This window comes from Candoia aspera, chromosome 6, assembly GCF_035149785.1.
Source record: "Candoia aspera isolate rCanAsp1 chromosome 6, rCanAsp1.hap2, whole genome shotgun sequence".
Classification (NCBI taxonomy): domain Eukaryota; kingdom Metazoa; phylum Chordata; class Lepidosauria; order Squamata; family Boidae; genus Candoia; species Candoia aspera.
Genome location: NC_086158.1, coordinates 89,602 through 116,080, shown reverse-complemented (window position 1 = coordinate 116,080; position 26,479 = coordinate 89,602). Strand labels below are relative to the sequence as shown.

Sequence of the window (26,479 nt, the reverse complement as noted above, 5' to 3'; positions counted from 1 at the left end):
TAATAACAAGGCAGCAGGAGACGACGGCATCCCAGCTGAACTGTTCAAAATCTTGCAAGATGATGCTGTCAAGGTAATGCATGCTATATGCCAGCAAATTTGGAAAACACAAGAATGGCCATCAGATTGGAAAAAATCAACTTATATCCCCATACCAAAAAAGGGAAACACTAAAGAATGTTCAAACTATCGAACAGTGGCACTCATTTCACATGCCAGTAAGGTAATGCTCAAGATCCTGCAAGGTAGACTTCAGCAGTTCATGGAGCGAGAATTGCCAGATGTACAGGCTGGGTTTAGAAAAGGCAGAGGAACTAGAGACCAAATTGCCAATATCCGCTGGATAATGGAAAAAGCCAGGGAGTTTCAGAAAAACATCTATTTCTGTTTTATTGACTATTCTAAAGCCTTTGACTGTGTGGACCATAACAAATTGTGGCAAGTTCTTAGTGGTATGGGGATACCAAGTCATCTTGTATGCCTCCTGAAGAATCTGTATAACGATCAAGTAGCAACAGTAAGAACAGACCACGGAACAACGGACTGGTTTAAGATTGGGAAAGGAGTACGGCAGGGCTGTATACTCTCACCCTACCTATTCAACTTGTATGCAGAACACATCATGCGACAAGCTGGTCTTGAGGAATCCAAGGCTGGAGTTAAAATCTCTGGAAGAAACATTAACAATCTCAGATATGCAGATGATACCACTTTGATGGCTGAAAGTGAAGAGGAACTGAGGAGCCTTATGATGAAGGTGAAAGAAGAAAGTGCAAAAGCTGGCTTGCAGCTAAACCTCAAAAAAACCAAGATTATGGCAACCAGCTTGATTGATAACTGGCAAATAGAGGGAGAAAATGTAGAAGCAGTGAAAGACTTTGTATTCCTAGGTGCAAAGATTACTGCAGATGCTGACTGCAGTCAGGAAATCAGAAGACGCTTAATCCTTGGGAGAAGAGCAATGACAAATCTCGATAAAATAGTTAAGAGCAGAGACATCACACTGACAACAAAGGCCCGCATAGTTAAAGCAATGGTGTTCCCTGTAGTAACATATGGCTGCGAGAGCTGGACCATAAGGAAGGCTGAGCGAAGGAAGATCGATGCTTTTGAACTGTGGTGTTGGAGGAAAATTCTGAGAGTGCCTTGGACTGCAAGAAGATCAAACCAGTCCATCCTCCAGGAAATAAAGCCAGACTGCTCACTTGAGGGAATGATATTAAAGGCAAAACTGAAATACTTTGGCCACATAATGAGAAGACAGGACACCCTGGAGAAGATGCTGATGCTAGGGAGAGTGGAAGGCAAAAGGAAGAGGGGCCGACCAAGGGCAAGATGGATGGATGATATTCTAGAGGTGACGGACTCGTCCCTGGGGGAGCTGGGGATGTTGACGACCGACAGGAAGCTCTGGCGTGGGCTGGTCCATGAAGTCACGAAGAGTCGGAAGCGACTAAACGAATAAACAACAACAACTTCCAATCTTCATCACAAGTATAAACAAATTTAATAACTCTTTACCCTCTCTAAAGTTACAAACAATTATCGTCCCATACCCAATTTCTTATCTATGAGTAAATCCATAAAGCATCATCTTTTTGGTCCTGGTGTCAGCAGGAAGTCCATAAAGGGTAGCCAGAGGTAACAACGTATCTTATTTTAACCTTGATCAAATAAACCAACTTTATATTCCTTCCTTTTACTTCTAACAGTCTTAATCTTTAGTTCATTCAAATATTGCCATAGGATTTGATTTCTCTTCTTCTTTGTCCCGTTGCACAGAGTTCTTCAAGGCTTTAACAAGCCTCTTTTGTAAATCCAATAGGAAAAAATTGACCAGGTCACTCTCTTGGTTTGTCATTTGTATTTCTCTTTTAAATTTTAAAACCTCAGCCAGTTTCTTTTGTAGATCCAGGAAACATCCTTTTCTAAATCGTTTTCTTGGCCAGTCAGTTGTAAATCTGCTTTTGATACCATCTCTATCTTGTCAGATAAAATGCGTTCTACATCTGTCATTTCTTCAATAATATCTTTTGGACATAGTCTATACACAGAAGCAGATATTATTTCTGACATAGTTGATATTGTGGCTACTATTTTCTGATTCCATTCTTCAAAAGTCTCCTTCAGTATTTTCACTGTCAAAGCAATGACAGAAATTCAGATACTAAGATCACATAATACACTGGTTATAAAAGAAGCAAACAGATTTTCTTGGTAAGGAATAATGAAAAAGAATCAGCACCCAGGTGCAATTTGTTGTAGCTAAAGAAGGTTTCACACCCAGGCTTTTGTCTAGGGGGCAGCTGCTCCTAGTGCAGCCTCCGTGCGGTGGTTGGGGCGCGTGTCCAAAACCTCCCTCGTGGGTTGCAGGAGAGAACAACATTGGCATGCAATTGGCAACTCACTTTAACCAAAACAAGATTCTCCTTGCGTCTCTTTTATTGGAGAAAATGGGATAAAGTTACAAAAATCTCAGCAACTGAAGAGCTTCCACCCTTAGAACTACATTTCTGCCTCTGTTGGTTAAAGTGGGATCTTTTTCAGGGTTTAAGCTAAGGAGCTGACAAGGAAGCTGTTCTCTTAGTGGATTAGAGACGTGCCAGAAGAGAATCTCTCCTGGGCTTGAAACATACCACGACAAGCATCCCAAATCTCAGCCTTCCTTGTTAACCTAAATCAGGCATATAGAAAAGCATGGAGGCAGGCCAAGGGTCATCCGCTCTCGCTGTTTGGATATTGCCCTCCGAGAACCCATTCACACCTCTTGAAAGGTCGTCTGTGGTGAGGCCACAGTAAACGGTGCTCTTGCCCAGGGGCTGTGAGGCAGATTCTAAGTTGGACCAGTGGTTGGTGATAGCTTCTCCTTGGCAAAGCTATAAAACCTAGCCAGAAGTATAAGTAAAGGTGATGGAAGGTGGGGAGTTTCTTGTAAACCAAAGTAATCCTGAATAAGAGTTTTTGTGCATTATACACAAGGTAGTACGCTTTTGGGTCATGTGGTGAAAAGAAGTTCTCCTAAGCAAGAGAGGATCCAGCGGTTGTTTTATTAAAGCTAGCAAGTTTCAAGGAGTCAGTGGTCTCCTGCTTGTTAAGAGCAAAGAGTGCCAGAGACTTGTCAGCCAAGTTCCTATATAAGATTGCAGAGATTAAAGATGAGCACGTGCATACATTTGCCCACTGACACAATTGTTTTGTACAAATAGGGGCATGCAGGAATCTGGGCATCCCTCTGTGTGGAAAGAGAACACTTTGTCATGGAGTGGGAGTGTCAATCCCGATCGAGCTGATTGTTACTGTCCCAGCTTGACTCTCCAACCCACCTTAAACAGAGAGAGCCATTGAATATTGGCTTATCCAGCATATGATGTTGTTGTTGTTACTTACTTGATTTGTACGGCCATCCATCTCACCTAAGCGACTCTGAGCAGATCACAATAAGTAAAACAGTAAAAACAAGTTAAAAACCAATATACAAATGTATAAAAACTGTCCATAATCAATTTAAAAAACACAAAATTATACTCAGCAGCAGAATTAATTCTGCCTCAGCTCGATACAGCCACTGTGAGAGATGGCACCGTTGCCGGCCGCCCCAGGCATGGTGGCAGAGCAGTGTCTTCGGGGCGCTCCTAAAGGCTGAGCAGGTCGGGGCCAATCTAAGGTTTAGCAGGGGTGTGAGGGATCTCCTGAGGCAGGTTGTCTCCCCCGCTCGGTTCCAATTTAAATACAATTTAAATACAGTGTATGCTAAACCCTAACGTCGCAAAAGCGGCATCCCCCAAAGGGTCAGACATGACTTGGTGCTCGCACAGGGGACCTTTCACCTTTCACTCACATATGCTAAACCATCAGGAGGACCAATAAAATCATTAAGATGAAGGCTTAAGTGAGGTCTGTTAATCAAGGCCTGGACAATGGATCTCAGTCCTAGCAGGAATTCAGAGACTTGCTGGGCAGAAGCCCAACTTCAAAGCCAACAAACAGTGGTTCTTGTCTAGCGATATGGAGCAATGCCAGCAATTCCCAGGGGTGCTCTGTTTTCTTCCAGGGATAAATTTATTTCTTGTCCTCCCTCCTCCAGGTGAATAGTGTTTGTCTGGAAGAAGTTACCCATGAGGAAGCTGTGGCTGCCTTAAAGAACACGTCTGATTTCGTTTACCTGAAACTTGCAAAGCCCACCAGCATGTTCATAAACGATCCCTACACATCTCCGGAGGTCACTGGCTGTAAGTTTGAATTTCGACTGTTTTGCATTGGGAAAGAGTTAACTAACATGCAAAGTATCTTTCCTCTCCCTTTCCTTTGTTAACACTTTGTTACATGTGCCAACACTTTTCATGTAAGAATAAATAGCATTTTTATTTCTCTTGCCCCAGTATCTGGCAAAAACAATATATAATGTTGCTAGGATACTGTAACAGAAAAGGAAGAGGAGAAAGAATTCCGTACCGGTTCTTAAGCCAAAGGGTGGCAAACAGATGGAGGAGGATTCTAATCGCTTTTGCAAACGCATGGGGAAGTCTGCACTATGCTTGGCTGGACAGAAGAGCATCTCCCCAAAGAGTGGGAGACTTCCAGCCCTTTAATTCCCCAATGGCATAACGTCTTTTAACCCAGATGTTTCCTGAGAAGTTTAAATAATTTATTTGTTTAGCGTAACTCGTGACCTTCCCCATTTCTAAGGGATTCTGAGTGATAACAACAAAGAATAATAATTACATAACAAAATATGCAAGAATAAAACTAGTGCAGTCAGTGGCCACATTCCGCTTAGGCCAAATGCATGGAAATAAGTCATTTAACTTGCTTGCAAATTGCATGTAGATTTAGGGCCATGGGTATCTCTGCAGGGAGAGAGTTCGGTGGGACCACTCCCCCAGTGAAGCGATCCCCTCTGCAAAAAGGGGACTCTTAGTAGGCCCTCCCTAGATAGCTGGATGGGCAGGCAGATCCAGTTCTGGCGAAACGTCCCTGTGGTATGCCTGTGCTGCATGGGGCTTAAAGGTAACAATCAGGACTCCGAGTTGGGCCTGGGTGCCTGCTGGTAACGGCTACAATACAGGGTTCTCGCTTACTGATTGCTCATTCAGTGACCATTTGAAGTTAACAGCAGCTCTGAATAAGATTTACGGCCAGTCCTCAAAGTTGTGGCTGTCACAGCATCCCCACAGTCATGTGATAGCGATTCAGGCACTTGGCAACAAGCGTGCTTTTACAACAGTCACAGCGTCCTGCAGTCCCATGATTGCCATTTGCAACCTTCACAGCCAGCTTCTGACAGCCAAAGTCAACAGGGAAGCTGGCAGGAAGTTGCAAGTTGCAGTCATGTAACATCGTGCTTAATGACTGCGGATAATTCACTAATGACTGCAGCCAGAACTGCCATCATAAGTTGGGCGTTGTCATGTGATTTTTCACTTTATGACCGCATCTCTTAGTTCCAGTTGCGGTCAGTAAGTGAGGACTACCTGTAACTTTAACATTGCTGTATTCTCTACTGATGGGATTGTATCAACTGTAATTTCCAGGTTAGTTCCAAAGGCAGTCCCATGTAGAGCTCATAACATTAATCCAACTGAGTGGTGATCAAGGCATGAATTATCATTGCCAGGGCATCCTACCAGTTAGGGTAGCAACTGGCACACCAGCCAAAGCTGCCCACAGTGTCCACCTGCTGCTTGAGCAGGAGCCAAGAACCCAGGAGATCTGAACTCACAAACCACTTCCGTTGTGGGGAGCACGGCCCCATCCGGAGTGACTACTGGAACTGATGTTACCATGTTTGTTTATCTATTTTCTATCCTGCCTCTTTTATTTTTATAAAGAACTCAAGGCAGAGAACATACCTAATGCTCCTTCCTCCTCCTGTTTTCCCCACAACAACAACCCTGTGAGGTGAGTTGGGCTGGGAGAGAATGACTGGCCCAAGGTCACCCAGCCGGCTTTCAGGCCTAAGGCAGGACTTACAGGCACCAGTTCAAAATGTGCGTGGCCTCTCCAGCTCAGCCTGGGACGATGGGTAGCTGGGAGCCATCTGCATATTGGTGACACCTCACCCTCAACCATCAGATGACCTCTCCCAGTGGATTTTATCTAGCTATTAAATAACAGAAGGGAGAGCAGTAAGATGGTGGGACTTAACATTGGGGTACTAACGGCTCATGTGTTTCTCCCCCATGACCACCAGCTGGACTATCTAGTTGGCATGGAACCACCATAAATTGGTGTGTGTGATTGTCAATTCCTGCAGGTGGTCGAGAGGGATATCGTGCTTGATGGTATTGAATGCTGCCACAAGACCTTTTTTCACATGACGTTCTCAATAACAAGCTGTTAGGGTGATTTGCTTGCACTGCATTAAGATGGGTTCACAGCTGGCTGGCTAACCACACTCTAATTGGCTCTGAAGGCTTGACATCAAGTTGGAGAGCAGTAACCAGGGGCATTCCCCAGGGATCTATCTTGGGACCAGCACTATTCAACATTTCTACTAATGACCTGGATGTGATTGAGGGGCTGCTTGTAAAATTTGCAGATGGCACAAAAGGTCTGGCCAACACCTGGGGTGACAGAATGAGATTGCAGTCTAACCTAATGGATAGGTTGGAAGACTGGGTTAAGGGAAACAAACTGTCCTTTAAGAAAGAGAAATTTAATGTACTGCCTTTAGGACACCCACACAAGGTGGGCACTCATGGCTTGGGAACAGAACTGAGAGTCTCAGGTTTCTTCCATGAGCAGAAGACACGGGAACGACACATCAGAGCAGGAAATCGGAAAGTTGTTTCCCACAAGGCGACTCAGGCCAGGGCTGCCTCTTAAATCGGGCTGCAGCCAGCTGTCGTTAGTTGGGGCCTGCCGTGCACTTGCGCGGCAAGGAGCCCCATTGTGCTGCTCTGTGCTCCAGGGCTTGGAGGGCGTCTGACACCACCTGGCTGCTCCAGCTGCTCTGATGGGGCCTGCGTTTGATCAGGTGATTCCTGCCTTGGTGTCTCCTGCGGCTGACATTCCGCTGGTTCAGCTGGAGCGGCTTCTTTGGACCCAGAGCCGTCCGTGTGCTGGGCCGTGCCGTTTCTCCGCGGCCTCCCTACCCTCGCTGAGCAAACCTTTCCCTCTCTCATCTGACAGTCCAACTACTTCCCCTTTTCTGCCGCCTTTGTGCTTTTTTTTCTTGTTCGTCTTTGGATTGCTGTGGCCATCCATTAGCTCCTTCCACCTTTGGCCTGTTGCTTGGAGTATTTTCTGAAACAGTTGCATCCTTTTGAATGAGATGCTGCCCAGCACTTGTTAGCTTTCTCCCAGGGATCTGTTTAAAAAGTGCGCTGGCCCATTTTGAAATTCCGCACCAAGATCTGCCCCTCTCATATGGGTTCCGCTTGTCTTCCAGAGTTGCCCAAGGCCTAACAAGTTAAGGTATCGGGGGAGAGAGAAATTGCTTGATTTCTGCAGGCAGGTGAATTCTTTCTTGTCTGCAGTGTATCTAGCAGTTCGGTGACTTGGAGGGCTCGGTGGCGAGCATCTCCCTGCGTGTCTGAGCACTGGGATTTATTACCATTCCTGGCATTAGTTCCAGCAGAGCCTGTGCTTTGACACAGAGGCTAAGCAAGCCAGCTAACTGTGGATCGGGTGGCCAGTGCCTTGCTGTCCTCCTTAATTCAGGACGGCCTAAATTCTGATGAGAGACCTAAGGAATGGTAGCTGAGTGTAGGTGGGAAAGGAAAATGCCACTCTCCTCTTGCATCCCATCCTTCCCTCTCCACCTATACACAAGTAAATCACAATTAAGGTGGTAACATGTGGGCCTGGTGAAAGGTCAGAACATTGAGACACGTCTGGTCAAAAATTATATGCCAAATGTGCTTAGCGGTGGCTCCTCCTCAGCTTGGGGGGAGGTCTGACGGAACTTGGGGTATTCGGTTCAAGTTCATTCTTGGGCTTTCCAGTCCTCACTCATTATTGGCTTGGAGGAAGAAGCGGGGCTGAGGGAAACTGTTTTCCTTCTGGACATGGCCTAGGAGAGGTCTGCACAGATAGCTTAAAGTTGCTTGGTGAGTGAAGGAGCAGCCTCTCTCAACTTGACTCCAGTCAGCATGGGGCATCTTTTTCTGGCCTACTAAGAAACCATGAGTATAACTGCCACATACTTCTTCCTTCTTCCCAGCGTACCCTCAGCCCGCTGAGAACCACGTCAGCCCATCAACTTACTTGGGGCAGTCTTTGCCACCAGCCTCACAAGGGAGATATTCGCCCATTCCCAAGGGAATGCTGGGAGAAGACAAGATCACCAGGTAGGAAGTATCTCTGCCTTTGCAGAGAGTTCTGTGGTATGTCACTGGATGTGGCTGAGCCACTGGTGGGGAAATATATAAGTTCATGGACGTGGGAAAGCTTGATGTGTGTAAGATTGTCTGGCCAACTGACGCAGCGGGGCACCCCAAATAAAACAAGGAATGTGGTTGAGTGTTGGTATCGGTAAAGTTTGCTGCCCAGAAGAAAGGTCTTCATTAGGCCAACTGAAGCTTTGCAGGTAGTTCATGCTTCCAAGAATTATTTTGTAATCTTTTAGTTGGATTAATAAAGTATTGCTGCTGTGGATTCTGGATTCTTCTTTCTTATGGCCAGCATGGTTCTTCCTGTTTATTATTGTTTGAATTGAACATAAGGCACTTCATTTTGAAAGTGGATACCAAGAGAAATCTCTAGCTGATGGTGTGGTATAAGCAGCATCCTGCAGTCGTGTGATCGCCATTTGCAACCTCCAGCTTCCCCATTAACTTTGCTCGTCGGAAGTGGCAGAGAAGGTCACAAATGGCAATTGTGGCAGTGGGGCACTGCAGCGTCATAATTGTGAGCTGGTTGCTAAGTGCCCAGATCATGATCACGTGTCTGTGGGGATGCTGCAATAGCCACAACTACAAGGAATGGTCATAAGTACCCCTCGTTCACCATGGTCATAACTTTGAACAGTCACTGAACGAGTGGACATTAAACGAGGACTACCTGTAGATTTCAAATAATTTCTCTTCATGGTACATTATTCCTAAGAAACTGCATTTTGAGGATGAGGACGATAATACCTATTATTTGGGTGGAAGGTAGGATTTATCTTTTGGATCTGTTGGCAGATGAAAGTGACCATTTTTTTACCACCCTCCCCTCTAAAGGACAAGTATTATTTGCCCAGAATGGCTCCGTGGGGGTATTTACAGCTACAGCAGCTACCAATGCTCAGCTTGGAGCTGCGGTGCTTCTACTCTTGGGAGTGCCTGATCTGCAAGTGGTTATCAAATCCTACAACACAACCTCCCCGTACAGTTACGCTTTATTAATTTCTGCTGGTGAGGCATTCGTTCGATAGGCACGCTTCAGCGTAACAAAGAAATAGATTCCCGTTTTCCCTGGGTGTTTCCCTGGGAAAAGACATTACCATCAGTACCCCAAATCTCAACCGGGGCTGCACTACACTTTATTCAACAACAGATAATTCAGACCTACTGAATTCCACTGCATTTATGTAGAAAGAGCTCGAGTCAGTTGTCATATTTATTCGCTTAATCAACCTGTGGGCTGCTTCAATCATAAGGGCTACCCTAGGCGGCTTACATATTTCCAACATACTGTTGGAGATGGAGTGAGGTTAATGTTTTATGTAAATACATGTTTGTAGAGAGTTGTATAATTATTCCATTTGGGAAAGAAATTATTGTAACTTGATTTTGAGACAAGATTATTATGAACTATAGATTATAATCATCTGTTGTTAAACTATTGTATATATTATATATAGATGATTATAAGGAAATATGGATTAATTGTCTTTGTAAAACTATTATATATATACATACCTGTTTATGTGTGTCCTGTATGTTTGTTTCTTTAGTTTTCTTTTGCTTTCTTTATAACTTTTTGTATTATTTTTTTCTTTCTTTGTCTTCGTATTCAATTAATAAAAGCAAAACAAAAAACAACCCCCCCCCAAAAAAAACCTGGTGCTTGGAGTATCTGCAGAATGAGAACTAATTGCTTAAAACCACAATTCTTTCCACTTGCATTTCACTTTGATTGATTTTTTTTGCCACTTTTCTTTTTCTTTATCCATAACAGTGAAAAGAACATTTTCTTCTTGAAGTCTTTATTCGTGTGCCTATTAAATCCTTAACTTATTGATTAAAACAAACACTAATGCTGCAGCCCTTTTGCTGTTGTTACCCTGAGGCCCTGGTCCGTCAGTGCGGCGAAGGGCTAGCATTCACTCCTCCTTTCAGGGAGCCCCGGAAGCTGATCCTCCATCGGGGATCGACAGGACTTGGCTTCAACATTGTGGGGGGAGAGGACGGAGAGGGCATTTTTGTCTCGTTCATCCTTGCGGGGGGACCTGCCGACCTCAGTGGCGAGCTCAGGAAAGGAGACTGGATCATTTCGGTAAGACCCTGAAAGGAGAACAGCCAGGCTCTCGTCCACCTCTCCTGGACTGCAGGAGGTCTCCTTGGCAACTGGTCCCCAGGCCGTGTGGAGCTTTGCCTGGCAGCCTGGGAAGGATGGCAGGTGGCCGGGAGGCCTCTGCGGTCCATCAAGATACAGCTTGGCAAGTCTCCAATGGGCCGGTTTGGGTTCTGGGCCATACAATTCAGCGACACCCATGTTCTTAGGCGAGTGACAGCTTCATTTGTATTTGCTTTTCAGGTGAATGGGGTGGACCTCAAAGCTGCAACTCACGAAGAGGCAGCTGCTGCCTTGAAAAATGCTGGTCAGTCCGTGACTATTGTAGCTCAATATCGTCCAGAAGGCAAGTGAATTGTCAAACTAAACCATCCTTCTCTTGGGGATCATCTGCTTTAAGATGCTGAGAGTGTCTGGGTTGCATGCCATGACGACGATGATGTTGATGATATTAATAATAAATGTATTTAATACACGGCTTTGCCAAAGCACAGTACAAAGTGTAAGCAATTGATGTAAGATGCTGGGACGAGGGCACACGGGGGGCATGCTCCAGGTCCCCTCTCTGAAGCAGGGCTGCCCAGTGGGACGCAGGAGAGGGGCTTTCTCTGTGGCTGCCCCTGCTCTCCCCCCGTTCCCCCCCCCATTCAGGCGACTCTGACCCCACTGGCCCCCTGCAGTTGTCAGCTGCATTGCACAGGTCGCCAGCGGTTCTAGCCTTCATCAGGACTAGAAACCTTGACCAGAGCTAGATACGCCAAAATTTGCCGGGGGCTCTGTTTGTTTCAAGAGTCTTCATTTTTCCTTTTGTTACGTAAACGTTATGTTTCTGTATCTTTTACTCTTGTTGCATTTTGTTTCATTTGTTTGCTATTGTAGCTTTAAAAATAAGAGGTAACGAACCGTAACAGAAAAAAGATACAGAAATGTAAACTGCCCGTAACAGATTCTACAAGCCTGTTGCTCCGCTAAGCTGAACTGACGAGTCGCATCTTCTGCCAGAAGACACACCTGGGCTGTAGATAGTTGAGCAGCCAGCCCAGCCTCCAGATCGGTGCGCGCAAGAGGGAGGGCACCCCCTTCCAGACATAGGTGCCCAGTGAGCCCAAATAGTGCTGCGGTGCATACACGATGCCACGGCTGTAACGGTGCAGGGAGCAGCAGCAGCAGGGAAGGCCAAGGCCAAGGCCTCAGTGCTGCGGTGACAGCCCCTGAGGATGAACTTGGATAAGCTGTCCTCAGCATTCCTGGAGGAGTGTCCCAGGGTGGATCCCAACTTGTTGCAATAGCTTCAGCTACCAGGAGGTAGGCCACAGACCCTCGTTCCAAAGCCAGCCTGGCACCTGAGGCCCTCCTAAAAGGAAATGGCTAATCTCTAACATCAGGGCTGGTTGAGAGCAAGGGCAGGGAGAAGGAAGGCCTTGTCCAGCTTTCAGAAGAGCTCCAGCTCATGGGGGAGTGGGAAGCTCAGAGCAATCCAGTTTGAGGTGGGTGGCTGCTTGGAAAAACGTGGCATTCCTAGGAAATCAGAGGCATGCTAGAAAGAGCTGACCTCGGCTGTGCTCCAAGATTTCAAAGACTAAAAGAAACAGATTTCTTCCATCAGTTTTCCAGCAGTGCTAGAATGCTCCAAGCTATTAAACTCCTCTTTGCAAATGGAACCACAGAGCAAGTTCTCACGGATTTTCTCCATTTTATTTACATTGCCCAAGAAAAACTCCAGATCAGGCCCCCACCAGTGGACAGAGCCTTATGCGGCATGTTGTAACCAGTGTTTGTAGTGAACGTGGCCAAGAACTCAGTCTCAGCTTACAGTCTTGCAAGTTGATGAACCAACACAGGGAGGCAGAAGCTTTGCTGATACTCTCTCCCAGCCCCTGAGAAGACAGACCATTTTAGCACTTGTTTTATTGTTGATCTAATCTGTTAATCTGTTGTTTAATTGTTTTTAACGATTTGTGATTTTGTTTCCAAATTTTCTTAACTGCCTTGAGTGGGAGTGGACACAGATCAGATAGATAGATAGATAATCAGTGATAATCTATGGAGTAAATCTGTCTAGCCCTGCAGTGTCAGAGTGTGTGTGCATGTGCGTGCATGCGTGTGTGCAAGAGAGAGTGCACATGCACATATAAATGGGTTGCTTCACATTGCTTTTGTAATCTTGGGGGGGGGAGAAGGTACATATTTTAAAGGAACACCAGATTAATGGCAGAGATGATGACTTTAGTTGTCACAAAAATCTAGGCTGCTGATGTGCATTTTTTATTTTTTATTCTTATTTATATTATTTATTATTGTAATTTTATATTGTGGATTTTATTATTGTTGTTTTAATTGATTACTGTAAACCGCCCAGAGTCCCCCGATGGGAGGAGATGGGCAGGGACAAATTAGATAGATAGATAGATAAATAAATAAGATCTGGAGCACTCAAAAACTTTATATTCAGCAGCGGCAGCAGCTGTGGAACTGAACTGGCATTTCCCTTCTTCCCTTCTTATCAGAATATGGCCGTTTTGAAGCAAAAATACACGACTTGCGAGAACAGATGATGAGCAGCAGTGTCAGCTCAGGGTCTGGGTCTCTGCGGACCAGCCAGAAGCGGTCCCTCTATGTCAGGTGAGGCCTCTTGAGACTTTGGCAATGGCCCGGCGTTGCATTGCCTGCACAGGGGAGGAAAGGTGGATGTAAGTCACAGAGGAAGGAGGAGGCCTGTAACTCATTCCGGGGCACCAAACCAGGTGTCACCCTGCTTGCCCTCGGTTGCAGATGCATCCCCAAGCGTGTGGGCGGGTTGGGCAGAGCAGGAGGAGAGTGGCAGTCAGAGAATATGGATTTGGAGTCAGGAAGGCTGTGCCCAAAGAGCCATTCTTAACAGGAGGGAAAAGCAGGGCAGCACAGCGTTGGGTTCTCTCTTTGGCTTTCTGGCTCAGTGGGTGTTTGGGAATCTCCTTCGGAACAGTGCAGAGGAGCAGCTCTGAGGGCTGCCAGCTTGCGTGTGGAAAGGTGGCCCAAGTCTGTTCATTTCCCTTTTAACTCTACACTCAGTTGAAAGCACAACATCCACAATGATTTCCTAAGCACCCCTCCTTCCCCCCCATCTGATTGATATGCTATTATAATTCCAGTATCTTATTTGTGAGAAGTTCCCAGCCCTTCTTCCTGGCTTTGATCTGGGAGTCTCTGTCCGTGGGACCACAACTACTGTGTGCTTATAGTAATCGCCTTATTTTGCAAGGTTTATCGGCTTCTGCAGTAGAGACCAACTCTGAGCAGCCTAAGCAACAGCCCCGTGCGGAAAACATCATTCCTAACCAGTAGGAACAATTGTGGCATTCCGCGTCCCAAGGTCTGATGTCTTCCAGGAGGGAAGGGCATTTGGATGATCAGAGGCAGGTTATTCCACAGGAGGTGGACAGTGACTGAAAAGGCGTGCCTCTGCAGCCCCTGCAGATGGTAGGCCCTGAGATGAGGGACCTGGAGCAGACATACTCTACTCAATCTGAACAAGTGAGGAGGTGTTACTGGGAGGAAAGGGTCCCTCAGATTCCAATACGTGACCCTGAAGTGCTTTAAGGATGACAACCACTACCTTGAATTGCATATAGAATCCAACTGGCAACCAGTGCAGCTCTCAAAGCAGAGGCATTCTGGATCAACTGTAGCTTCCTGATGGGCTTCAGGGCCATCCCCAAGTAGAGCACATTACAATAATCCAATCAAGAATTAACTGAGACATGAGTAAAGCCAGCTGTTCCAGGCATTGGTGCACAGCACGGAGCTACGCGCCACTCCCCTCCCCCAGGGGACTCCATGTTAAAAGCTAGTTCTGTGCAGGGGAGCACAACCTTATATAGAACTATAGAACTGCCTCTCCAGACTCAGATGGCTTATGAGACCATATGTTGGCTTGATTCCGCCCCCCCCCTTCAAATCAGCAGTGACTGGAGCTGCATCCTTAGGAAGGAAGACAACCACAGTGCCCCCCATTCCCAGTCTTTGGAGGTGGCCCAGAAGGATACCATGATTCATAGGAAAGAGAAGATTAGAGATTTGTTGATAATTGTCCCAACATTTCTGGGTTGAGCTGATGGCTTTATGAGAAGGGGATGTAGCACTGCCATCTTCAGGGAGTATGGCAGCACTGCCTCACTCAATTTTGCCTTTATCAGTGCCCTGACCCAGCTTCCTGTCACCTAACTGGAATTTTTCACCAACTAGGAAGGGAAGGCCTAATCCTAGCCCCAACTACAACTTCTCCAATGTTAACTTCTCTCTCTTGAAATCTGTGTGCACATATGATGCAATTTCTCTTTCTGTGGGATCTTGAAACCCAACCTGATGTGTTCATCTTCTCCCTATGTTCCCACTGGTTTTACCTCTTCAACCAGGTCTTGCCTACTGCATAGGATCAGATCAAGAAGAGCTGGTCCCCTTGTCTCTTCTTCAACTCCCTGAAAAATGAAACTGTTTGCCAGACCACTGAGGAATTTTTAGAGCCTTGCAGTCTTGGCTTACTTGGTTTTGCAGCAGAGGCCTGGATATTTGAGGCTCACCAATATTACTGTGTCTCTCCTTCCTGAATCTATGTGGGGTTTATTCAGTTACTCTGCTCGGCTTAGCAGCCTGTAGCTCACCCCCACAGTAATACCAGCTTCCCCTTGCTTTTATTCTTACCCAGATGCTCCTGAGTGGATCTCATCCTCGGATCCCTGAATCTCAGTGCGTGTGTGTACCTCCTTCACACAGCATGCCATTTCTGCCTTCCTTTTGTCTGGTCTTAAGTTCCTCGGTCACTGCATTCCACTTAAGCGTTTCATCCCACCCAGTTTCAGTGATACCTACTAAATTGTATTTGCTTTCCTGCATTAAGACTTCTCCCTGTTGGTTTCCTATACGGTACTCTGTGCCTTGGCATAGCAGCACTAGAAATCTTGGGTCATGCAACATGATCCCTGTCTTCCGGTGTTCAGATGCTCATGCTTGGATGCTTCCATGTTCTGCATATCACTCCCAGTCTCAGTCTCAGGGCTTGGCACCATGCTTATTTTCCAGGGCCTCTTTTCTTCCTTCCCCTCAAGATTCAGTGTAAAGCCCTCCTGATCAGGTTTGCAAGGTGCTTTCCAGACATGCTCTTCCCAGCTCTTGTGAGGTGCAGCTCCTCTTGCCAAGAATCTGTCATTGTGGTAACATGTCCCATGTTTGAAGAATCCAAACATCTCTGCTACGAAGCTCTTGGATTGATTTCCTGATGCAGCATTCAGTCATCCTTCCAGATCCTTCTTTTGGTTCGAAAAATGTCTCAGTTCTGGATGAGTTTGGCTGCATTCACACAACATGCTTAACCTGGGGATGGATGTGGCCCATTGTGTTGTATGATACTTTGAAGCCTAGACTAATCAAGCAGGCTGGGTTAAGTTAACATGCCAAGCCATAAATAAGCCAGCCAAGGCGTTTTTTTCCCCCTGCTGTTCAGTTGTGTCCAATTCTCGGCGATTGCCTGGACCGATTCTCGGCGATTGCCTGGATGAGTCCCTGCAGTTTTCTTGGCAAGGTTTTTCGGAAATGGTTTGCTGTTGCTTGCTTCCTAGGGCTGAGAGAGAGTGACTGGCCCAAGGTCACCCAGCTGGCTTTGTGCCTAAGGTGGGACTAGAACTCCCAGTTTCTAGCCTGATGCCTTAATCATTATACCAGACTGGCTCTACCAAACTTTGCTCTTAGCTCTTACCAAATTTTGTACGTAGAGTAGTGCTTTTTCCTGTTGCTAGTTCTTCTGCTAACCTATTTAAACATGTTGTGTGAACCAGCCTTTAACAGACTGTGTTAGGCTAGTTGGGGCCTTGTTCTGACCCACCCTATGATTGTTCTTACATTGTCTTAGAAGAGAGCACTAGCCTGCTCTGCCAGCAGCATGAAGTGGTGTTATTTATTTATTTTTATTTATTCATCGCATTTTTCCACTGCCCATCTCAACAATGACTCTGGGCAATGTTAGTCCTCAGTATTTCACTTAAGGTGGCTTGTGAGGAAGAAGTGAATCTGTTCTTCTTTCAGATGGAATTCTAGTTCAAAATTTGTATCTAAACAGAAGCACTTTAAGTTTCACATCCAATTCTGGGCCCCACCCTTTAAGAATGTTTTGGAGAAATTAAAAGAGCAGTGAATATGGTTGGGGACTGGAAATTTAGGAAAGTGGGTATTTTTAGTCTTTAAGAAGGCCATGACCTGTTCTCTCTCACCACAGGTGTATCAGTGGAGGTTTTACATTCCTGCCCCAAGCGGTTATTTAGGTGGACTAGGCTCCAAATGACTAGTCATACAGCTGTAGAAACAAAGTAGAATATATTTGGACAAAGGAGAAAGAGTACGAGAGTTTATCATTTTTGGGGTGCTGAAATCTCCACTTAATACAGCAGCGTGTCCCCCAGCCAAAGCCCTGTTGTGCATCTCCTCTGCTGGCATTATATTAATTTTGGGAAGTTCAAAGCAGTCAACTAGTTCTATATCCTCCTTGGGATACAAAGGTCTTCCTCAGATCTTCTCCCCGCAGGATTGCTGGTTATTTCCTTTCAATTCCTTTCCCTAGTCATACATTCAGCTTTTCTCCCCTTCATCTACAGAGCACTCTTCGACTATGACAAAACTAAAGACAGCGGTCTCCCCAGCCAGGGGCTGAACTTCCGATTTGGCAATATTCTCCATGTCATTAATGCTTCAGATGACGAATGGTGGCAGGCACGACTGGTGATGCCAGACGGGGAGAGCGACCAGGTTGGCGTCATTCCCAGCAAACGCAGGTAGCTTTTTTGCACAGTGCCTTGAAGTGTGCCTGCCAAGGAAGGGGTTGTTGGGAGACAGGCATCCACTTAGGATTGGCTGCTTTCTCATAACATGGTAAACTGTCTGTGCCAACTGTTGGTGGTGATTCCCCACCTCTCTCCTCATCATGTCTGCCTCTGCTTGTAAGGTTTTCTCCCAAACTTCATGTGAAAGCAAGGTGGGCAGGCTGAAACCAAACTAGCCCATTAACATAAAGAGGGACCATTTTTCCTTCCCCAAAGAGAGAAGACCTCTAGCCTGTTGCACCATGCAGGCAGGAAAAAGGTGCGATTGTTACACATGCACTCCCAGGTTCAGCTTATGGTCACTTGCTCACACACTCACAGCCTGTTGAGGCACGCAGATCTTGTCAGCCCCCCTGGCTTTCCACCTGGGTTTTCCAGAGAGGTGCGGCTTGAGCAGACAAGACCCACCACAGCCCTGGTCAACAGCCAGGAATTAATTAGGGACACACACAAATCGCTTCCAGCCGAACACTGAGGCACAACAGGTTCCTTGGAATACAGGGGACCCAGTGAATTTAAAGCAGCAGCAAAACTTTACTGGTTGCAAGGCACATTTGCTCTTTCTCACACACACACACACACGTGCTCATCCACACTTACCCACATACTAGGCTCACTCTCACTCAACTGGGCTGCCAGGCACTAGCTAGAGGGACAGAAGCCGCCAAGTCTGGACCCAAAGACAAGGAGTGGGCAGGCTTTGGGACCCCTTTTATCCCCAAAAGTCCTTGCTTTGTTGATTCACAAGACTGGCAGCTACTCTGGCCTTGTTAATTTACAAGCCTGGTAGCTGTTGATGGGATGGGGGGGGGTCCATGTGTTCAGGCCCAACTTCTTTGTCTGGTTCAGGTGACCTTTTTCCTTTGTGTCCTTAATGACTTGCTTCCAACTTGTCTACCTCCCTGAAGGGATCTTTTAGACAGGTTTCCTGGCTTTTGTCCTCTCTGCTTACTGCCTGCTTCATCTTTAGTTATAGCAGCTTCTGCCTAGTTTCACACAACAAATTGAATTTTACTTCATTATAAATAGGGCTTGCATTTCATATGTAGCAGTTGCTGAAATTGTATCAAATGTGAGCCCTGTTTAGCACTTCCACCTTTTTTGTCTGCTTGCAAAGTGCAGTGAGCTAGGTGCTTCTCTCTCTCAGGCAGGAGGAAGCAGTTTCAGGGTGTCCCTTGATATGGCTGTTTCAAGCTGTTGGCCTTTGACCTAGCTCACGCTGCGGCCATGCTCACTCCCTGTACTTCTGTAGGGTTGGAGACTTAAGGGGCAAGAAAAGAGGCCGTGACCCTTCTCCAAAGCACACATACCCTCCCATACATTAACTGTGGGGACTCAAGAGGGGTATGAACCATAGCATCAAAGTATGTGGCAAAAATAAATAAGCAAACAAACAATCAATACTTTAATGAAATCTTAACTGAGGCTAGAAGGAGGGTTGGAATTTGGAGGTGGGTGTGCCTTGCAGAAAGTCTAGCGCCGTCCTTCCTTCCATCCTACCTACAATTTATATGGCCACCCTTCTTGTTCTCAGGACTCTGAGGACTTTGGATGGCTAACAACACGCTGTATTAAAAAACAGCACAAAAATATACAACGTACCATGTGCCAGAGCCCACTAAAAATATTTCTCATTCAAACTTCACAGGTTTGGCTCATCTGACATCCCAGTCCTAGCACCTGGGGAAAAGCCATGGCTTTTAAGGCCTCCTAAAAGGAAACAAGGGTTAGGGGCCTGTTTCTCCCTGTCCAGACCCCACGGACCCTTGACTGCATCACTTGGTTGGCCCAGGGTGGAAATGTATAACTGAGTATCATCAGCATAGTGATGGTGCTTCACCCCATGTTCACAGATGATCTTATCCGGTGGTTTCATATAGATGAAGTGGGAGAGAGTAGAGCCTTGAGGCACCCCATGAAGTAGGGATGTAGTACTGGGCCTCCCCCCAACACCAACTTGAATCTGTCTCAAAAGAAGGAGAACCGCTGCAGAAGAGTGTCTCCCACTCCCCATCCCCAAGTCACTTTTCGAAGGGTACCATGGTCAGTGGTATCAAAAACTGTTGAGAGATCAAGGAGGGCCGGGATGGATGTGCTACTCCAATTCTGAACCTGCTGGAAGTCATCAATATGTGTGACCAGAATCCTGACTGAAAATGGTCCAGATAATCTGTTTCCTCCAGGACTCGAGGGAGCTCAAAACTGACAACCCTCTAAACCATCTTCCCTAAAAAAGGAAGATTGGAGGCTGAATGCAAATTGGACAGTTGTGATGGATCTAGAGATGGCTTCTGAAGGAGAGGGTGGACTGCTGCCTCTTTCAAAGCTGGCAGAACTACGCTTTCCCTCGAAGGCACGTTCACCACTGCCTGGACCCAGCCGTGCGTAACCCCCGAGAGGCTCTGGCCAGCCAGGAGGGACACAGATCTAAAGCACAGTTGGCCGAGTGCATGGTCCCACGGACCTGTCTGTTGCGTTAAGGCTAAAGGGTTGAACCCTCTTCTGCCAACTGAGCAAAGTGCTTCAGGGAGACGTGAAGGATTTGCACAATCAGAGCCCAGCTCCCCTCCTGACTGGCTTCTGGAGGGCCTCAAAGGCCTGGCTGTTCTCCCAGGCCTCGAGCTTGGTGGACGGCACCCCTCATCGGAGGTGTTTGGGGCAGGCTTTGCGGTGTTTGGCCGGACTTCCCATCCGGTTCACCGTTTCTTGCGTCCGGGCATACCTCAGAGGTATGGCAGGTCCGGTTCCAGACCGCCGCAATGAAGTGAGTGACGTGGATTTTTTGGTTTCCCAGTGTATATCAAAGTTATGTTTATACTATACTGTAGTCTATTACATGTGCAATAGTATTATGTCTAAAAAAAACGTACATACCTTAATTAAAAAAATACTGTATTGCTAAAAAATGCTAATCTGTTGGGAAAATGGCACCAATAGACTTGCTTGACGCAGGGTTGCCACAGCCCTTCAATTTGGTTTTGAAAAATTCAATTATCTGTGAAACGCAATAAAGTGAAGTATAATAAAATAAGGCATGCCTGTATTACGTTTTTCACCTTGTTCTGCTCTTTTGTGAGCAGCCCAGTCAGTCTGGGGTCAGGCAACGCCTGAACCAAATAAATGAGTATATACAGTTTGCCACTCTTATTGCACAAGGTAATGGTTCTGGCAAGTGGATTTGTGAACGGCTACTTGATTTCCTGATTATTTTATGGTCCATTATGCAAATACTGAGTGCGGGGAGAGGTCCGGTATCGGAATCCGTCTTCCGTGATGAAAGCCGTGCCTAGTTCCGGTGGCGCTTTCTGTTCCTGGTCCTAGCGGTTGGTCTCCTGGCCAGAGGGCTCCCAGAAACACATGGAGGTCCTCTTCCAAATAAGGTCCAGCAAGAAAAACGCCAGAGCTGCAGATTTTCCAGTGGTGCATTAATACGTTTTCTCCTGCATTTTTCTTGCAGGGTGGAGAAGAAGGAACGAGCTCGTTTAAAGACTGTGAAATTTAATTCTAAAGCAAGAGGTGACAAAGGGGTGAGTTTGTATTAATGATTGCTGTGTTAGTGTCTTGCCACTGCAGAGTCACTGCTGGAGTAACCAGATAGAAAGATAAATAGAGGGAGGAAAGACAAATTCTTTGCTAGGTTGATCGATGCGTTTTGAATATTCTAACTAGTTTTTTCAACAACAAAAATCAAAGGCTATTTGATGAAGAAAAGGTCCCACACACAGTCAGAGGTTTGGTGAAGGACAGAAGTATTAAGGAGTTTCTGGGTGTCTGTTCTTGTTCAATTTTGATGGGGACAATGTGGGCTTCAGGCATGGGGCTGCCTGGGGTTTGCCAAATGTCCACCAGCAGCTGCACCGACTGGCAGTGAAGCAACAGCCAACGGGGCCACTCGAGAGGTTCAGGGATGGCACCTGTTGGCTTCAGGATTTCGGCTGCAGGGAGGTAGGAGGAAGAGCCGCCACAAGGCCACCATCAGACGAGCAGGGCTCCATTCCAGGGAGCTGGCTTGAGCAGATGTCTCAGAGGGGCCCTTCCCTGGTTTACCCCGAGAAAAGTGGGGGGCAGGGAAGCACATTCAGAGCTGGAAGTTTCTGCTATTGTGGCTGTTCCAACGAAAATTGTCCTGACCTATGTGGCTTTGTATTCTTAGTCTGGCCTGCCTTATAGGGCTGGCAGGTCTTCTGCGCCAACTGATATTTCTGAAAGGTTTTGAGGTAGATTACACAGGTCAGATAGAGAAAGTCATGATTAAAGACAGGCATGGGTTAGGGTTCATAAATGTACCAATCAAAGCAAATATTTGTAGCTCAGGGTTGAACTGCGGAGTCCTGGGTGCTCTCTGAGCCTTGTTGTTTCCTTGCAGACGTTTCATTGCCAGACGAGGGAGTGGGCCTTGCTCTCTGTTTATATACACAAGCTGGATAGTATATAAACTGAGAGCAAGGCCCACTCCCTCTTCCCACTGAAGATGTTGCCTAGTCTGGCAATGAAACATCTGCAAGGAAACCACAAGGCTCAGAGAGCACCCAGGACTCCACAGTTCATAAATGTTTTGTGTGGGTGCGGAGAGTGAATAAGGAAAAGTTTTTCTGCCTCTTATCGTACTAGAACCTGAGGTAGATAATCAGGAAGAGAGAGGCTGTGGTATCACACACAGTATGATTAACTCAGGGCAGGGGTGATGGCCACTGGCTTCAGACTGGGGGGCACAACTGGTGCTTGAAGCTGCACCCGTGTTTAAAGGGGAGGTCAGGGTTTTGATTGGCTGGACATGCTGCCACTTTGAAGTGAGTTCCCACTCCTGTGGATGCTCCTGACTTAGGGGCTGGCTTTATTTCATAGAATCCCAGAGCTGAAAAAAGGGGTCCTTGAGTCCAGGCTCCTGGTCAGTGTAGAAATCTCAGTTCAAGCATCCCCAGAGATGGCTGTCCAGCCTCCTCTTGAACACATCCATTGAAGGGGGGCCCTCCACTTTTCTGGGCCACTGATTTCCCTTTTAGGAAGTTTTTCCTAACATACCCTCAGAATCTGCCTTCCTGAACCTTAAATCCATTATTCTACATCCTGCACAAGAGACACCAGATCTTGATTTTCTTCTGTGCAACAGTCTTTCAGGGAGTGGAGAGAGCTGCCCTAAGTCCTCTCGGTTCTCCTCTGCAAGCCCTCCAGTCTCTTTTCACAGTTTATAGTCCCCTGATCCTTGTCGACATTTTCTAAACCTGTCTCACTTTGTCCAAATCCTTCCCAGAACGTGGTGGCCAGAAATGTATTCCAGGTAGTGTATGAGCAATTCAGATTATTTATTACAGTATCTTTGTTGTATTTAATTCTTTTCTTTTCCTCTGAAAACTCCAGATGGTGCAGATAGGGTTTCCCTAATTTTATCCCTGCAACAACGCTCCTGTGAGGATGGTTGAGTCAAGAGAACACAGGCTGTCCAGGGCCACTGAGTGAGCTCCGTGGTTGAGTGTTGGCATGAACCTGGATCAGTTACTCCTTCTGGCCTCTCCTGTAAAGACAGGGTGTCCTTTCTGGGAAGAGTTCTGACTAACTCAACGATCAGAACTTTTTCAGATGATGAGAAACAAGAATCAGTGGAACTGTGGGGAAGGAGGGATCTACGTGGGTCAACCGATGCGCACTGCACGGTTGCTTAGTGCTGTTTGCTCCTGACTATACAGGCCATAGTTGAGGCTTTGGGAAGCAGCATCTCTCCTGCCCAGAAGACAGGGCTAGACAAGCTCCGCCAAGTTTCAGCAATGCCAGTGTTCACTCAGCCCCAGGGTACACAGCTCAAAGCAGATGAAAAATGCTGGCTGTTTTCTCTCCCCTTCCTGACAGCTGCTTAGTGGGGAAGGCCAGTGCTCCTGGCCACAGCTGAGCCTTCTCCCTGCCAGGGTCAGAGAGAGCTGACCCTTTGGGATGGGGCTTTTGCAAGTCACAACATTCAGCGGAGTTCCTTGAATTGCTTCCCTTGGCCCTATGGGCTATGCAGGGGCTGTTTTAGGCAGTTCTGGCATTCAGTAGCCACCTGAGCCTGGTGTGCCAGCATTCCAGGTCTCAGCTGCAGCAGCCCCATCTCCATGGGCACCGGAGCCCTTCCACAGGCCATCTAATGGCCGATCACCATCTTCAAGGGGAGTTTTAAAGGGGTGAATCTCCAGGAGTCCCTTTTTAGTGCTCTCACAGTAGTATAAAGAGGAAACCATCCTGAGGGTTCTGCAAGAGCACTGGCTGCCATAGCTAAAGAGTTGAAAAAGACTCACAGGGCAGGTCCTGATTTCTTGTAGGCACTTCTTGATCCAGACTGCCTCGTCAACCACTTGTAGATTTTGTGATGGAGCATATACAGGTGTTGTAAATAAACAAAAGTTCACATAATGGCAAGAATAATAGAATGTAAGGGTGGAAAGGGATCTTGGAGGTTATCTAGTCCAATCCTTTACCCAGACCAGAAATCCACTACTACAGCATCCCTAACAGATGGATATCCAGTCTCTGTTTACACAAATCTGGGGAAGGGAAGTCTACCACCTCCTGAGCAAACACTGTTGAACAGCTCCCACAGTTAGGAAATGTTTCTTGGTGTCCAAAGAAAATTTACTTCCCTGTAATTTGAACCCTGAGTTTTTTGCCTGGTCGTCTGGAAGAACTCTGAACAATTCTGTCACTTCTTCCATGTGACAGCCCTAAGATACTCGAAGATAGCTATCAGGTCTCCCTCTTTTTCCTCTTCTCCAAGCTAAACCTGCCCAGTGCCTCCAACTGATACTCATAAGCTTTCCCTTCCAGGCCCTTCTCATCTTAATTGCTCTCCTCTGGACACACTCCAGTTTGTCAGTGTCCTCCTAAAATGTGCCCAGAATTGGATACAGTGACCGAGGTTTGGGCTAGTTTTTGGGATAGTGAAAGTAAGGGAGGGGAGTGGTACTTGCAAGATTCTGTCCTTGTAACCTTAAAATAAATGTGGCGTTGGTACTCATGGTTGGTGCTTCTTGTCTGGACTACTTCAAAGGGCTGATGTCAGTCATGCAAGTCTGCAAGAGCTTTCCCCTCCCCTGCGTTCACTTTCCAGAGAACCAGGGAGGGTCCCTTCTGAGACCCTTTCTCCACCCCCACCCCTCCTTCAGACTCAGACTTTGTTTATCAGACCGTTGTCTAAGTTGCGGCACTTCCTCCTGTCTCCCAAGGTCATTCCCACATGCCATTACAAGTTCACAGGGTTCCTGTCACGCTTGTCAGACAGGGAGGCAGGGGCTCGGCCTCAGAGCGCTGCTCTGGATCCTGGGCTGGGGAAGGTGGTGGAACCACCTGTAGGGCCAATTATCTCCCACCTACCTTGGGCTAGTTGAATCACGGTCCATCTGGGTTGCCACTTGGCTTTTATGCTGGAGTAAGGCACTGAAGACCAAATAAAAGCTTTATGGCATCTTGGAAATCATATTTACGCGGAAGACCAACTGCTATAGAATCCAGGAATCCGGGCATCTACATGCATGTGTGTCAGCCCCCCTGGCCTGAACCCTGAGTCCCTTCTCTTGCCTGTTCATGTCCCTGGTTTTTGGTCACCTTTTCAGCCTGGAATGGAGCTGCGCTTGCTCCATGTTAACATCCCGGTATTCCCTGGTCTGACTGTTGCCAGTTATAAGGATGGAGGCTGTCATTCCTCTTCCATCTCCTATTACAAAGCTATCTCGGTATTGGAATATATTTTTGTGCATTTTTTATTAAGTGATTCAGTGCCAACATTCAATTTTCTTTGGGCTTGAAGATTGAGGAAGGCAAGATTGATATGTGGTCGAGTATACCAGTCAGCTAGGAAGGAGCCAAAAACACCAGCTGAGGATTAGCTGCAGGGATCACCGAGCAATCTGGGTTCGGTGCTGCCTGTGGACATTTTCAAGGACATGAGTTAAATGTGTCCTGTGAAGGAACGAGCCAGCTTGGTGGCCCCTGGTGGTGAATATGGCTTGTCTGACCTGTAACTGTGCAGCCAGAGGGATGAAAAAAGAGCCAATTGATTGGTGACTCTCCAAGTTGCCTCACCGGCATTATCCTGCTGCTTTCTTTAAAGCAATGAAACAGTTGGACACTCTTTCCCATTTGGCCTGCCGTCCGTCCGTCCTTCCTTCCTTCCTTCCCTCCCCCCTCCCCCCCCTGCGCTGAAGACTCAGAGTGAGAAAATAAACACTGGAAATGAAGTGTGATGATAATGAGGCCTGATCACTGGCAGGAGTGGTGTGTGGCTGCAGCTGTGGTCCCTTAGGAGGCCAGCAGCACTGGACAGTGGGCTGCTGAAGGCACTTGCTGGCTGCCTCTTCCTTTGTTTTAAAGGCAGACACTTTCTGGCTTGCTTTGCCACTGAGATTTGGTTGATGGACCCAGCAGCTGCACTCAGCAGTGCCTTGCCCAAGTGCCTACAGTTAGGGAACTCCTAGGTGCTCAGGCCAAGGAGTCGCCAGATAAGTTGGGCTAGTTGGAGGAGCATTGATATCCCCCCTGCCCAACTTCTTGCCTTTCTCCATGGCTAGAAGGAGCAGAATAAAGCCTCCCATGTTGCAAACAAGTTGCTTATGGAACCACTCAATATCTGGAGTTACATTTATTTTGGTAAAGCATGAACTGTCTGGTTGCCCTGGCATCACAGCCTTGCCAGTTACAGCTGAGTTTGCCTGTGGCTCTTGTACTTTAACACTGCACCGGATCCATGCATGAAAACCAAAGGAGATACTCAAGTACGCTTGCCATTGAGAGAAAACTGCCTGCTTCTGTGTCTTACCTTGACATCATTATCCCTTTGGGAGCATTGCTGTCTGTCCCCTCTCTCCTGGCATCTTGCTGGAAACGCTGAGCATGCTTGCTGTTGTTGATGGCTGCTTAATATCCTTGCACACACTGATCATGAGTGCATGATAGACTGATCTTTGGTAAAACTAACCAGGCAAAGCAGAAAGAGGGAAACATGGTGCAAAATTGATTGATTCTGTGGTGGCAGTAGTGATGTGGAGTTCCCTCTTCTGCAGATTCTCTGGGACAAAATTGCCAAGTTCAGGGCTCTCCCCAGCCACGGCTTGGTGCTAAACAGGCTTGCTTCTTTGCTTGGCCAGCATCAGCTTCTGCTAAGTAATGTGCTGGGCATAGAAGGGGAGAGTCAGCTCTGTCCTTTTCTTCCCATTTCCTTTTCT

The 26,479-nt window shown here is 46.8% G+C and overlaps 1 protein-coding gene across 19 annotated transcripts in view; it reads left to right on the top strand.

The window, feature by feature from the left end:
- The window catches only part of DLG1 (discs large MAGUK scaffold protein 1), a 114,433-nt gene that overhangs the window by 70,178 nt on the left and 17,776 nt on the right, over window positions 1-26,479 (top strand). For 9 of the 19 annotated variants that reach the window (XM_063306186.1, XM_063306184.1, XM_063306182.1 and 6 more), the window contains 7 exons: window positions 4,085-4,229; window positions 8,165-8,291; window positions 10,269-10,425; window positions 10,687-10,750; window positions 12,951-13,065; window positions 17,067-17,243; window positions 20,749-20,818. In XM_063306186.1, coding sequence (XP_063162256.1) covers window positions 4,085-4,229; window positions 8,165-8,291; window positions 10,269-10,425; window positions 10,687-10,750; window positions 12,951-13,065; window positions 17,067-17,243; window positions 20,749-20,818 — 855 coding nt within the window. Of the gene's footprint in view, window positions 1-4,084; window positions 4,230-8,164; window positions 8,292-10,268; window positions 10,426-10,686; window positions 10,790-11,634; window positions 11,931-12,950; window positions 13,066-17,066; window positions 17,244-20,748; window positions 20,819-26,479 lie in introns of those variants that run through there. The other 10 variants (XM_063306197.1, XM_063306194.1, XM_063306193.1 and 7 more) reach the window with 2 other exon arrangements.